The 15,294-nt window shown below is 43.6% G+C and overlaps 1 protein-coding gene across 2 annotated transcripts; it reads left to right on the top strand.

Moving 5' to 3' along the window:
* The first annotated feature begins 13 nt into the window (after positions 1-13).
* Positions 14-6,644, top strand: TMEM53 (transmembrane protein 53). Of its 2 annotated transcripts, XM_077334007.1 has the most exons (3): positions 14-226; positions 668-780; positions 5,917-6,644. In XM_077334007.1, the coding sequence occupies exons 1-3, from the start codon at positions 157-159 to the stop codon at positions 6,574-6,576; spliced, it is 843 nt and encodes a 280-aa protein (XP_077190122.1). In that variant the 5' UTR covers positions 14-156; the 3' UTR covers positions 6,577-6,644. The 2 variants fall into 2 exon arrangements, with proteins under 2 accessions (XP_077190122.1, XP_077190123.1); XM_077334008.1 differs by lacking the exons at positions 14-226; positions 668-780 and adding an exon at positions 1,627-4,674.
* The last annotated feature ends 8,650 nt before the right edge of the window (positions 6,645-15,294 follow it).

The raw sequence follows: 15,294 nt of genomic DNA on the forward strand, positions 1-15,294 counted from the left end.
GTGAGATCACAGACTTGCCCGTCGCGCCCTTGGAGGTTCCTCCGGGCTTGCTGGAAGGCTCGTGGAAAGGGGCGGGAGTTTTCGGTCGCCACGAGCGGAAGCGGCAGTGGCGGAACTGCTGCGGGAAGGGGCGGACTAGTGAGAGCAGGTGCAGGGATGGCGGTGAGAGCCGAAGAGTTCGGGTGTGTGGTGGAGATGCCTCCCGACCCGCCCGAGGGCGCCGTGGGTAAGTAAGTGCCCGGGGCGGAGGCCTGCCTGCGGGTGCTTCGGGGCTTGCTGTGCTTCTCTTCTGGCGCCAGGAGACTTGACGGGGAGACTTGAGCTCTGATGGCCAGGCAAGGAGTGGTGCCATCGGGTGCCTGGGGCAGCGCAAAGGGCGGAGGGCGGTGGGTGGGCCGTGGCTCACTGGTAGAGCACCTGCTTTGCATATAGAAAGCCCTTAATCTAATTCCTGGTATCTACCGTTAACATGATCACATGGTAGTAGATGATGCGAAAGACCAGATATCCTGGAGAGTCTCTCCTAGTCAGAGCGGATAATATTGACTAATGGTCTAGCTTGCTATAGGGTAGTTTGATGCATTCCTGAGTGTATGTTTATTTTAATTTGCTTTGATTCCATTTGCTTGTGCTTCAAAATGCAGGTTTCAGTCTTCTCCCTTTTCAGGTGTCAGGGCTGAAGAGGTAAATAAGCACAATCTGCCTGTGGTGATACTGCTTGGGTGGGCTGGCTGCAACGATCAGTATCTAATGAAGTACAGCACCATCTATCTTAAGAAGGTGAGTACTGGCCTCTTGTTGGCTGTGCTACAGTTCAGGTTCACTTCTTTTTTTAGCACAAGAAACATTGTGTGGACATGCAGATACCAGGAATGCATGTTGCAGTATTTGTGTTTGGTACATCATTCTTTCATCTTTCCTGAGAGGTTTAGTCTACATGTTTCTCTTTATGATTAACAGTCTTCTTAATAAATGCAACACCAGAGTCTGTTGTACTTTGTACTTGTGGAATGTTCTGCACTTGACTATTCCCAGGACAGGTACAAAGTACAGAAGACTCTGGTGTTGCATTCCCTGTACATCAATTTTACTTGCAGATTAGAAATTGCCTAAACCCACTATTAGATATAATTGTTCTTTGAAGGCTAGCTAACCTTTTCTTGCATGATTCATTGCAGAGTTAAGTTGCTTACTTCTTGTATAGTGAAACTAGTTTGTTTATTTTTATATATATATACCCTGTCTTTCTTCTCAAGGAGCACTCAGAATGGCTTACAGGATTCTCCTCTATTTAATCCTCACAACAATGCCGTTAAGTAGGTTTGGCTGAGAGTTTGTCTGAATGGGGATTTGAACCTGGGTCTCCCAAATTCTTTCCTGACCTGACTAGCCTGAAGCAAAGCAGGGTTGGCCCTGGCTAGTATTTGGATGGGAGACCACCAACAAATGCCAAGGTTGCAACACAGAGGAAGGCAATGGCAAACCACCTCTGAATCTCTCTTGCCTTGAAAACCATACAGGGTCTTCATAAATTGCCTGCAGCTTGACAGCACTTTCCACCACCACCATTCCGAAATTCTAGTCCAACATGAACCACCACATCGCACTGGCTGTCTGGTGAGACCTTGCTATATATGTTACAATACAAAAAGTAGCTGTTTTTAGATCCAGATTGATTTTATGGACTCTTAAGAGTTCCATAATACTAGCTCTCTTAGGGTTAGCTGCAGTGTTACTGTTTTGTAAAATCTTGCTTGAAAGTATGTTAGGTAGGTGTACTTTGCATATTGGTGGAATTTCTTTAGATAACAGCTGTTTGCCATAGAATGTGTAGAGCCCCCCCCCCCCATGCCACAAAGTTTCATGTCTATTTCTAGTTTAGAGATTCTGAAAGTCAATCCTCCATTTTTACTGTTCCAATTGATTGTAATGTTTCAGAAATGAAAGCCTTAGGAAGTTTTTGTGTCTCTTTGCCAGCTGTTTGGTTGTACAGCATGACATGAAAATCCTTTTATTTGGAAAAGGTCTGTTCAGAGCATTCCCTGCTTTTTCAGTCAAAGTGTTATTGTTGCACTGAATGAAAATATAATACAGACATAATTGCCGCTGATAAATACAGGATTTGTATATGGAGTTTCTTCTTCCACATGAGTGACAGGCTATATAGCGCTTTTGTCTATCTGTAGCCCCAACAAAAGAAGTTCAGGATAAATTTGCACTTTCCCAAGGTTTGACCCCAAGACTGCTTACTTATCCATCAGTTGTATACTATAGTTTGCCTCTCTCACTGAGACACAAGATAGATTATGCAGCATGAGACACTTTCCAGTAAACCAATACAATAGACGTTATGACTGCAGATATCTCAGAATGACCAGAAATATAACAGCTGAAACATGTTGATCTGAGGCAGCAGTTCTTTCACAAACACTGCAGGGGGCAGGCTTTTTCTTGCTCATAGATTGCCCCCCCCCAATCTTAAACAACAACTTACCCACAATACTATAACATATAATTTGAACATGAACATTGGTACCAGAGTTTGCAATAAACCCAGATAGGAACTTTGCTACCATATACACCTAGACAAGGTGATCACTGAAACGAACAACATCAAATACCTAATGTCAGGCTCATTCATTTGCTCATCTTCTACAATGTATATGCCATAACATCCCAACAATGGAATAGCGGATTGTAATAGTAGATTGTAATGTAATGAATGAAAGAATGTATTTTGGAATGGTAGGTTGGAATACATTTCTCTGGTCTGAAGACAGAAGAGATATACTACACAGCCATTCCCCCACCTCAAAGAAGAGGATGCTGTAAGGTCACCTCCACACTTGAGACAGATGGAGTGTAATGATAGGGTCTCAGTTAATTACTCTCAGCATTCCGCAATTAAGAATGGTACATCTGCCCATTAGTTTCCAATTTATTTTCTTTACTGTTTCCACCTGGAATTAAACCCAAACAAATGGTAACCCAGGATAGGTACCATTTACTGCTATTTAGTCCTTGAATCTGCTTAACATCTTCATTATATTGTATGCTAATTTGCTTCTCACCCTCTGCCTGTATGTATGGACTGATAACTTCCATTTCAATGTGTGTGAAGAAGCATGCATACGCATGAAAGCTTATACGTTGAATTAAACTGTGTTGGTCTTAAAGTTGACACTGAACCTGAATTTTGTTTGATTAACATGCCCCTTTTAACACTACAGGAATTACATAGCAGGATCATATTTATAGCAACAGACAATACATACTAGGCACTGTAGTACAGACCACAGTCTCTAGCCTTTTATCGAAACATCTTTCTGAAAAAACATTTATTTACAGTGCAGTTCTATTACATAAGCCCTCCTGAATAATTCAGTTTTACATAGTATCTAGAAAGCTATAAAGATAGGAACCTTCCTCACCTCATCAGGCAGGCCATTTCACAATCTGTCTGGGAATACCCAAAAATGCTATTGTTGGTAGTCCACTGCTGAGAAGAAAGATGTTCTAGATGAGTTTTCAGTTTGGTTTGTGGTGGAACACTGTTGCTCTGTACATATATCAAGAGAATGGAAACCTTTGCGTGAGAAGACTTTCATACTGAACAAAGAAAAACTTGGTCTGTGCCCTTCTACACACTGGCATGGAGAGCAAGGCACATTGACCTCCATGCCAGTGTGCAGAGGGACACAGCCCAAGTTCTCTGTCCAGTATGAAAGTCTTATATGCAGCCTAACTCTATGCATATTTACTTCCAAGTTAGTCTTACTGAGAGCAAGTCCCATTGACCTCAGTAAGACTTACTTGGAAGTAAATATGCATAGAATTAGGCTGCATATGTGAATTCCTTTCTATCACTAGGACTTGAGTACATACAATATGCTCCTGGCAGAAGTTTCATTTGCTGCTGTGGTTCAAACGTCATGGTGAAGATTGAAAATATTGCCATTTAGTTAAAAGATAACCCACATAATGGCTAGCAGACATGGATAGCATGAAAATGCAATAAATGATTCATCCCAAAGGAGGGTACTAGCTGCCAATTCTACTTCGTGGTGGTAGTGTTTAATTGTTACAGCAAAAGCAGAGTGTTGCACCTTTTTTTGCAACTCTGACAATGGACTATCATATTTAATTGCTACCTTATGCAGATTGCATTTAACACAGTGGTCCCCAACCTTTTTATCACCGGGGACCGGTCAACGCTTGACAATTTTACTGAGGCCGGGGGGGGGGGGGTTAGGAGAGCACCAAAGGTGAGCCGGTGGCAGAGTAGCAGGGCACCCCTCAAGGCAGCAGCCAGGGAGGAGGACCAGGAGGAGCCACGGCCCGGTACCAACTGATCCACAGACCGGTCCCGGTCCCCGGAACGGGGGTTGGGGACAGCTGATTTAACATATATCGAATCAGATCTTCTGTGTTATGATGTTGCCATTGGGCTAATTGTAACCTTTCCTAGTACTGTGATAAATATGAAAATCTGAAACTTTTAAACCAGGGAGGATCCTTTCAGCCTTCTGGTGGTTTATTCCCAGATATTATACAGTATATGGGCCTACTGTTGGTATTGCAGCAAAGGATATCACAATAATGAGTGAATTAGTGACAACTACTCTTACCAGTCCTTATATATCTGATTTCAGTGTGGCTTCTCTTTCTATAAAGGTATGCTTTCTATGACTGTTTTGCACTGTCTGGTTAAGTTATCCCTGCAATAGATATATAACCTATTAGAATTCACTTATTGTAGGATAATGTTACTAAGCTAAAATTAGCAGGGGGGAGTAAGAACACATGTGTATTTGCTGTCTGACCCCTTAGTATATAAGCTTGCACAGCATTAGTTTTGTACAGATGCATCAGCTCCAGTTTAGTTAGGCTAGGTGCAGAATGATCTCCAAGAAAACAGCTGATACTGAGAAGGAAAGAATGTTTCTTGGTTGCTCACCTTGTCAGAATCACAGTCTTGTAGAAGAAGATGAAAAAGAAGAGTAGGTTCTTATATGCCGCTTTTCTCTACCCAAAGGAGTCTCAAAGTGCCTTACAGTTGCCTTCCCTTTCCTCTCCCCACAACAGACATCCTGTGAGGTGGATGAGGTTGAGAGAGCCCTGATGTTGCTGCTTGGTCAGAACAGCTTTATCAGTGCCATGGTGAGCCCAAGGTCACCCAGCTGGTTGCATGTGGGGGAGCAGGGAATCAAACCCGACTTGCCAGATTAGAAGTCCATACTCCTAACCACTACACCAAGCTGACTCTGTGCCTGTTTAGGGTCCTAAAGTCAATGTGTGCTTGTAAAGTGCCATAAAGTCACAGCTGACTGACAGTGACCCCAGCAATGGGCTTTCAAGGCAAATGAGAAGTAGAGATGATTTGCCATTGTCTTTGTCTGCAGTCTTTCTTGGAGGTCTTCCATCCATGTACTAACCAGGTCTGTCCCTGCTTAGCTTCTGAGATCAAGCTATACCATGCTGCCTTCCCTCCTCTGTAAAGATGATACTAGTGTCCATAGTACAAAGATTAGGCTAAGGAAGAGTCACAAGGGCCCAACAGAAAGCAGGGGATCTGATTTGGCTCACAGAATGCATGCAGGGCTGCTGCATCTACTTTCTGCCTTTTGGTGTTGTCATTGCTAGTTAGTATCTCTTAATCCAGTATGAATATACCTCAGAGCAAGATGGTTTTGCTTGTCATTCTCTTGCAAGTCAAGGCTCTGAAAACTGTCTCCCACTGCTAACCTGTTAAATTGTTGAATCATTAGAGAAATATTTCCATTTCACAGAGTGAAAGGGTTAGGGAGAGCCATTATTAACTGCAAAGAAATGCGTACTTATCAGTACAGGAGGAGGGGATTTTGCCAGATTCTTTGTATCATATGGCTCATACTAAAATTTGTGTATTCCTCACAGGGCTGCATAGTGATCCGCTACACAGCTCCCTGGAGGTTGGTGTTCTTTTCAGAATCCATAGGTATAAGATCTCTGCAGAACTTGGCTAAGAAGCTGCTGGAGCTCCTCTTTGCCTACAAAATGGAGATGAAGCCCTTGCTCTTTCATGTCTTCAGCAATGGTGGTGTCATGCTATACCGTTACATTGTGGAACTCCTCCACACTCATCAGCAGTTCCAGCATCTGAGAGTGGTGGGCACTGTGTTTGACAGTGCACCTGGCAGAAAGAACCTGAGGGGTGGTCTCCGTGCCCTGTCAGTTGTCTTAGGATCAACCAGTGTGTATGTTAAGTACTTCCTCCTCCTGACATTTGCAGTCCTGGTGGTGATATTGCGGATCATATTATACCCTTTGACTCGCTTTGTACATGAGAGCCACTATGACGCCATGTTGAAGCAGCCCTCTTCCTGGCCTGAGCTCTACTTGTACTCCAAAGCTGATGGTGTTATCCTTGCCAGTGATGTGGAGACCATGATAGAAGCCCGGCGGCAGCGGCAGGTCCCTGTAAAGGCTGTGGATTTTGTGAACTCTGCTCATGTCAGCCATCTTCGTGCACACCCCACCTTGTATGTGACTCACTGCATCTCCTTTATGTTCAGTTGCTTAGGTTCACTAAAGTGACTGAGGTGAAGAGATATTGAGCTGGAACTTAGTGCTGTTCTGAATAAAATCTAGCCCTGCTTTCACTACTGGATTTCTTGGAACTTGAATGTCTCAAATTCTAACACTGCTGAGCAGCACAATGTAGGTCTGCTAGATGCATCTGGGAAATCTTAGATGGATGCCGTATGTGGTGCATTCCTTCTGCTTTGCTATGGAAACAGAACTTGGGCTATGTGTGCTGTTTGCATTTACAAATACACATGTACAGTCACAAACAACCTTATGCCAAGAGAGGCTGACTCTATAAATTGGAGACATGTCATGTATTTGCTTGTTTTGTGTACTTTATCCTTATTTATTTATGGTGGAATGAGCTTCCGGAAGACCTGAGGGCCCTGATGGAGCTGTCTCAGTTCTGCAGGGCCTGCAAAATAGAGCTCTTCCGCCAGGTCTTTGGTTGAGGCCGGGACCAGGAACAACTGGGGCCCCTCCTCCGGCCAATGCTATACCATCTTGCAAACCCTCACCCTGTGGTGATTGACTGCAGATAGGGGAGGAATGGGGATTATGCCACTTCTTGTGTTTTATGTTATTAAGGGGTTTATTATTGGTTTTATTGGGGGTTCTGTCTGTTTTATGTAACCCACCATGAATCTACAGACAGTAGAGGGATATAAAGTGAAATAATTAATAAATAATAAATAATAAATATATTAGTTTTTACTAACCACCAGATTCAGAGTACCTTTATTGGCATAAAAAATATATTAGCTTTTACTAACCACTATTCGCAAACACTGCCAATTTGTGACAGTTTACAAATAAAATCCATAAAACAAATACAATTACAAAAATAATGATGGCACAATCCAATTCTATAACCTTCCCCCCACCCCCTCCATGTCTAGTGACAGCAACACACCACCACCCTTAGGAGAGGTAGTCCCTGCCCAGATATTCGGCATGTGGGGCTTCTGCAGGGAGGGACCTGAGCTTCCTTGGCCTAGCCTCAACCAAATGCCTAGCGGAAGAGCTCCATCTTGTAGGACCTGTGGAACTGTGTCAGCTCCATCTGGGCCCTCAGCTCAGGGAGCTCATTCCCCCTGGTTGGGGCCAGGACCGAAAAGACCCTGGCCCTGGTTGAGGTCAAGCGCACCTCCCAGAGACCGGGGACAGCTAACAGATTCAAACCCACGGACCGAAGAGCCTTGCAGGGGCATAAGGAGATAAGCGGTCCCTCAGGTATGCGGGACCCAGGCCACGGATGGCCTTGAAGGTGAGAACCGTAACTTTCAACCTGATCCAGAAGCTAATTGGTAGCCAATGCAGCTGCCTCAGCACAGGCTGGATATTAGCCCTCCAAGATGACCTTGAGAGGACCCTAGCAGCCCCATTTTGCACCAACTGCAATTTCTGGGTCAAAGGGAAGGTCCACGTAGAGCAAGATACAGAAGTCTGTTCTGGAAATGACTGTTGCATGGACCACTGTGGCCATGTGTTCTGAGGATAGCTAGGCGCTAGTAGCCTAGATTGGCACAGATGTAAAAATGCCATTTGGGTTACCTTTGTGACCTGGGTCTCCTTAGATAAGGAGGCATCAAAGATCACCCCCAAGTTCCTGGTGGTTGATACAACCATAAACTGTATCCCATCCAGGAAGAGAAGATGCACTTCCTGGTCCTATCCCCTTCTACTCAGCCACGGGATGTCTGTCTTGGAGTGGTTGAGTTTCAGACAACTCTGCTGAGCCATCCAGATTCTGCCTCCAAACATCTGGCGAATGTTTCCGGGGGGTGGGAGTCCAGCCGGCCATCCAACAGGAGATAGCTGGGTGTCCACATACTGGTGACAACTCATCCCAAAACAATGAACCACCTGTGCCAGAGGGCACTTATGAATGTTAAAGAGCGTAGGGGAGAGAATCGCTCCCTGCAGTACCCAACAGGGGAGCACAAAGGAACAAGACATCTCTTCCCACATAGCCACCCTCTGTGTCCAGTTCTGGAGAAAGGAGATCAGCCACTAAGGTTGTCCCCCTAACCAGGCCTGGCAGGGCATCTGGTGGAGCATTGGGCAAATGGTAAAGCAACCAGGTGGCCAAGTTCTTGAATGACTCCTTCCCTAACACATTCCACCCTGGGATCTATGATGCCGGGAGAGCCCTGTAGGAGTAAGCCTCCTGGACAAGGATCACCACCACCCCTCCCCTTCTATGGAGCCAAGACTGGTGAGGACCAAGAACCCAGGTGGGCCAGATCTTTCAGGGCGACAGTTTTGCCCTCCCATGCCCAGGTCTCAGTCACAGGTACCAGGTCTATCTCACGCCTTGCAAAATAGTCGTGCAGGGTCGAGGGTTTGTTTTTAGTTGACCTGATGTTGCATGACATCAGAGTCAGCTCCACCCTAGCCCTCACTCCCCCAAGTTTGGGGATAGGACGAAGGTTAGAAGAGCTGCACAAGTATCGACGAGGCCCATGGCCTCCTATCTTGTTTCTATTGGTCATGAGGAGGGGCATGGAAGCACAGATTTTAGGCTTATGTTCATTCAGAATTAAATGCTTTAGTGTTCTTGTAGGAAATTGCAGAATGTATGAAGAGCCCTGCCCATTTCAGTTTTGTCCTTTCCTTAGCTGTTCTATTTGCTTCCACTTTCTTTTCCTTTCTTGTTCTCTTCCCCTAACCCATCCTGGCCCTCTCTGTGGCCACACAGCAATAGCAGTTCTGTTCTCTGATACCTTTGTTCATCCCTGTAAACATTTCAGTGGATTTTCTGTACACTCAAGGCTGCTGCGTGTCTCAGTCTTGCCTGCTGGCTGACAGCTTTTGTTTAGTTAAGGAGAGAAGCAGATTTCTGTCAGAAGCAAGGAAATAGCCCCATGTTCTCAGCCTGGGTACACACAGCAATCACTTCCACCCGACCAAGTTATTGCATATCGTTTTTGTGGTGCACCTTCTGAGTTTACTGTGTCGAAATGAGAACTTTGTACTCCATGTTTAGCTTGAGAATGGTCAACAACAACAACATGGGCAAAAACTCTGGGTTGTGAAGAAAAGGTGACTGTTGCTCTCTAGTCAACCTGAGTTAAAATAGGAGCAAGGATGAAGTTCAGTCTTTTTATTTCATTAAAATACTTTTTATTTAAGCCACTGAGAATCTACTTCATGGCAGCAAATAAGGTTTATCATTCAGTTAACCATTTTATTGCTTTCTTGTCATTATGCCATCATTTTAACCGTGATAGTTTAGACGCTAATGACTTTTGTTAGTGAACAATTTATTTTTCATTTGTTATCCTCCCCTCTCACTGAAACTCAAGGTAGATTACAACTAAAACCAGTGCAGTAGGAACAAGACAATGCACACAACAAAGCACATTAGAAAATATTGCACTAAAAACATAGAATAATACAGACAATAGAGGAGGCGTATAAAATTAGAGAACATTACATAAACGAAGAGACAAAGATGGATTGTAAAATCTAATAGCGAACTGAGAAGACAATCTTTGGTATATTGTCTCTGGCAATGGAGAGAACTGGAAGGATCAGAGGTAAGGGTAGGCGAGATCAGAAATCAGCTTCTGAATGGTATTGATTGGCTGTCTTTTTCCATACCAGTGCATGTGCAATTTGGAGAGTAATTTGCACTCATCTTGGCTTTAACCTGGAAGTACAGCTATATTAGGGAAGACAGTCCATGCGTATGTGAGCAATATTCAGCAGTGAGTGCTGTAAACAGCAATGCTGTTTCTACAATTGTGTTAACAGAAAATAGATATTTTCTCTCTTTTTGAATGGAGTGGAGATAAACTTTAAAAAGAGGCACAAGCAGAAGAAGAGAGCTTTTGAACAGGGGCTACCGTTGTGGACCTCAATGCTACAGCAGTTAAAGGGAGAGTAGAGGGTGAAGTAAGAATTGGAAGAGGCAGATATGGATCATTCAAAGGCCATACTGTCAGGCTGCCTCAGACTTATGATGCCTGGTTATTGGTTAATATTTCTGCCAAATAGATTTCCAACATAATTGTTGCTATGTTAGAAGTCCTAAGAAGGCCGCATTTTAACCATCTTTACCTGTCTGTCTTTCTCTTGTTCTAGAGTCTGATGATGACTGAGTTTATATAGCACTTCCAACATTTGGAACACCTTCAGGGCTACACGCTTGTGGGAGGTGGGATAGGAAACGAACCACAGATGCCTACATTCAACAGCTCACACCACTTAAGCAGTTTCCTTTTGGACCACAGCAGTCTGGAGTAATCCAATATTTTAGCATTCATAAGTAAAAGTGTAGCAAAGAAAGTGAACTTTTCTCCGTATGAAGACGGATGAGAATCACTAGGTAATGGACGCTCTACCCATTGTGCTATGCTTGGCATTTAAAGCCTCTTCTAGATTCATTTTTATTGCTAGCCATGGAGTATGGAGGGGGGCAGAGCTGAGATGGACGTAGAATTTGGTAACAAATATGTCTGGATGTAGGTTTGTTATTCCAAAGGAAATGGCACAACTCTCTTATGTAAAGGCAATCCCAAGCAAACTGGCTTTCATAAGTAAAATAGTCTATAGAAAGGAAAATCATCCTTTAACACAGGTGCATTTGTGACTGTCTAATAGAAAGACACACAACTGTGCTGTGTAACTCTGCTATTTGTCTGGAAACTTGTTTTCATTTGTATAGCACATTGCATAAGAGTCTTCCGTGTGTCTCTACCAACCTTGCTAGTAGAACAGAATTTGTTCTCATTCTGTCATTACGAGAAAACTGAGGCTGCAACACAGTAATTGTTTGATAGCAGATAGTAAATCCATAGCAGAGGTAGAACTTGAACACTGGTCTCCACAATGAAAACGTCTCTCTTTGTCTTCTGATGTTTAAATTTTATTCAGGATTCTTGCTAATATGAAGGCTAACTTCAGGTTTCATTTGAATATGTGTAGGATCAAGAGAATTGGTCTGAGTCTAAGGACTAAAAGCTGTTGAAAAGGCTGAGGGGTCCAAACTTGGGATTGTGTTTGGGGTGCAACTACATTTCAGATAAGCATAACAATGGGTCTTGGGGGGGGCATTAGTGTATCTGCTGTCTGCACACTTTGGTTGTGTCTGACCTCTCACTTTGATTAACGAGCTGACAATAGGGTATTGATAAGGAATTAACCTTGAGCCCTTCTTGCTTTAGTGTCAATAGACTAGGAGCCAAGTACACGCCTCCAATTGGAAATCTGTGTTTGACTTCTCAGGATCTCTGTTCACATTGACATATGAGGAGACACAGCCAGGGTCTGGGGGCAAGGAAGCAGGGCATGAATTCCAGTCTGCCGTGATGTGTGTGTAAATGAACTCTCACAAATCCCAGCTGCTGCTTTTCAAAGATCCAGCTATAGGCCCCCACCTGCATACCACCTCCACTACCACTTTGGGGTAACTTTAAGCCAGAGTGTAATAATATGTTTATTATGTTGTGATGATTAAACTATGCACATCTGCATACAGCAGTTTGCATAGTTTAGTTTTACTTGTCTTCCCACTGATGTTAGCAATAATTGCTTTTAGAAAATATGGAAGGAGATTTGTAGGCCAGGGATCATGTATAAGATTAGCCAACAGAAATCTTTGGAAAAGTCAAGTAGCTATGAAAACATGTTCTAAATCTTTTTCATTGTTTTGAGTTTTAGGCAGCTAATGTAACTGCCTTAGCTCCCCCCAAACCAAACACGAGGAAGGTTAGATGGCACCTCAGATTCTTGATAGTTGTATACTGAACTTCCAGAATGAACCTTATAATTCATAGAATCATAGAATAATAGAGTTGGAAGGGACCTCATGAGTCATCTAGTCCAACCCCCTACACTATGCAGGACACTCACATCTCAATCACTCATCTACTGTAACCTGCCACCCCTTTGCCTTCACAGAATCAACCTCTCCGTCAGATGGCTATCTAGCCTCTGTTTAAAAATTTCCAGAGATGGAGAACCTACCACCTCCTGAGGAAGCCTGTTCCACCAAGAAACCACTCTAACTGTCAGGAATTTCTTCCGGATGTTTAGATAGAATTTGAATTAATTACATCCCATTCATTCTGGTATGTTCCTCTGGGGCACGAGCCAACAATTCTGCTCCATCCTCCATATGGGACCCTTTTAAATACTTGAAGATGGTTATCAGATTCCCCTCTAAGTCATCTCCTCTCCAGGCTAAACAGACCAAGCTCCCCCAACCTTTCTTCATATGTCTTGGTCTCCAAACCCCTCACCATCTTTATTGCCCTCCTCTGGACATGTTCCAGGTTGTCAACATCCCTCTTCAAGTGGGGTGTTAAAAACTGAACACAGTACTCCAAGTGAGGCTGAACCAGAGTAGAGTACAGCAGTAGCATCATCTCCCATGATCTGGACATAATACTCCGTTTGATACAGCCCAAAATCCCATTTGCCTTCTTAGCCACTGAGTCAGACTGTGGACTCATGTTCAATGTATGTTCTACTAAGACTCCTAGATCCTTTTCGCACATGCTACTGCCAAGACAAGTCTCCCCCATATATTGGTGTATTTGGTTTTTCCTACCTATATGCAGAACTTTACATTTGTCCCTATTGAACAAACTTTACATTTATCCCATATTGAACAAATTCATGCCCATGTCTTCTCCCTTAGAGACTTCCATGGCAATGTCCTTGTTGCATAGGTGGTATATGTCATTGTTGCACAGGTGGTCTCTCAGATATATGGGACCTTGTTATCTGGGTCCCACATATCTGAGGGACTACCTGTCACCCTATGCCCTCCACAGGGCTTTACGCTATGCGGGTACTGACGTTGGTTATTCCTAGCTCCAGAGAAGCACACCTGGCCTCGACCAGGGCCAGGACCTTTTGGAATGACCACCCAGTCAAGCTGCAGGCCCAGCGGGAACTTCCTGCATTCTGCAGGGCCTGCAAAACAGAGCTCTTCTGCCAGGTCTATAGTTGAGGCCAGGGCAGTGAGGAAGATTGTCCCCCACCCTGAGCCAGTGCTAGTGTTATAGCATTCTGGCCAATGCGATATCAATAGCCCTTTACCTGCCCCACACTATTAGGCATATTAGGTACAATGGGGGATGAGTGTTGTGTGCTTTTAGTGCCATGTTTGTTGTGTTCTATTGTATTTTTATGATGTCCTGTTTTAATGGGGTTTTATTGGTTTTTTTATGATGGACCTTTGTAACCCGCCACAAGCCAGCTTCGGGAGTGGTGGGGAATAATAATAATAATAATAATAATAATAATAATAATAATATGATGATGATGATGATGATGATGATGATGATGATGATGATGATGATGATGATCTCTTGACCTTGATCAAAATGCATTCCGGAAATGGGATGCAGGATATCATATGTCTTTAAGGACATAAGAAAAACCCTGTTGGATCAGACAAGTGGTCCATCTAGTCCAGCATTTTGTCTCATACAGTGGCCAACCAGTTCCTCTGGAGGTCTACAATAGGAGACAGAGGCCAAGGTCTTCCCATAATGTTGCCTCTTAGTATACCTATTAAGAGATTTTTTGGTCTTTGAACATGGAGGTCTCTTTTAGTCACCATGACTAGTAGCCGCTGATGGACCTATATAATCCTCTTTTATAACCACCTATGCTTGTGGCAATACACATTTTAGTAATATTGAGTAAAATAAATATCTCTTTTTCTCCTGCCCAACAAGTGTTTCTTTTTGTGTGGCTGGGAGCCATTTCACCCCCAGCTTTTGGCTTTTGGCAGTGAGCAAAAAGCATGGGGTTAAATGGCTGGGAGGCATTTCAACCCCTTGCTTTCTGCTGACTGTGAAAAGCTATACAATCAGAAAGCTGGGGGTGAAATGGCTCAGAGACACTTAAACTTTTTGCTCCTTGTAGCTTTTAATGAGGAGCAGAAAGCAGGAGTTTGAACTTTAAATGGGTCACAAACTTCTGTGAATTGGTTCGATTTGCAAAGCGGTCTGTTGATTTGTAATTCAGACACAAACCATGAACCAAACTGCAAAACTGCTGTTTGTGCCCATCCCTAGATGTAGCCCCCTTTCCCCTTTCCCTAGATGTAGCCCTTCAAAACAATTAGGCTTTATGTAGTTTGCAGAACGCCAAGAACATGGAAACCTTTCTGACATCATTGGCTAATCCTATGCCCAGTGCCTTGCATTAGGTGCACCGCAAGAAAGTTCTGGCGACCGTTATAGACCATCTGAGCCACGTTGGTGGCGGGATATGGGAGCAGGGAAGTTATGGGAGTATTTTGGGGGGTTTTAGACCACCATCTTGTTCTTGATTTTGTTGTTGTTTAATTGTTAAATTTGTTAAGGGAAGAGTTGAAGGAAATTGTTGATTTTATTGTTTTATGGTTATGTGGCTATTCACCCTTTTATTGTGTAAGTCATGCTGAGCCGGCTTTGTCAGGAGGGGTGGGATATAAATTTAATAAAAATTAAATAAAAAATAATCCATTCTACAGAGAAGGCATATTTACAGCCATATTTTGTTCTTGCTCATCTGGGTGACCTCTACAAAAGGCCCTGCTCAGATGAATTGTCATGGTGGGACATAAGTGAAGAGGCAGTCTTGCAGAGAGGGGGTATGTAGTTTTAAGGCATTAAACATGGAATGGCCAATACCTTGAACTAAGATCAGTAACTGATGGACAGCCAATGGAGTATCAGCAAAGTGGGCCTAATCTATATGCCTTGTTTGACTTCATTGATA

The sequence above is a fragment of the Paroedura picta genome, chromosome 4, assembly GCF_049243985.1.
Source record: "Paroedura picta isolate Pp20150507F chromosome 4, Ppicta_v3.0, whole genome shotgun sequence".
Taxonomy (NCBI): Eukaryota; Metazoa; Chordata; class Lepidosauria; order Squamata; family Gekkonidae; genus Paroedura; species Paroedura picta.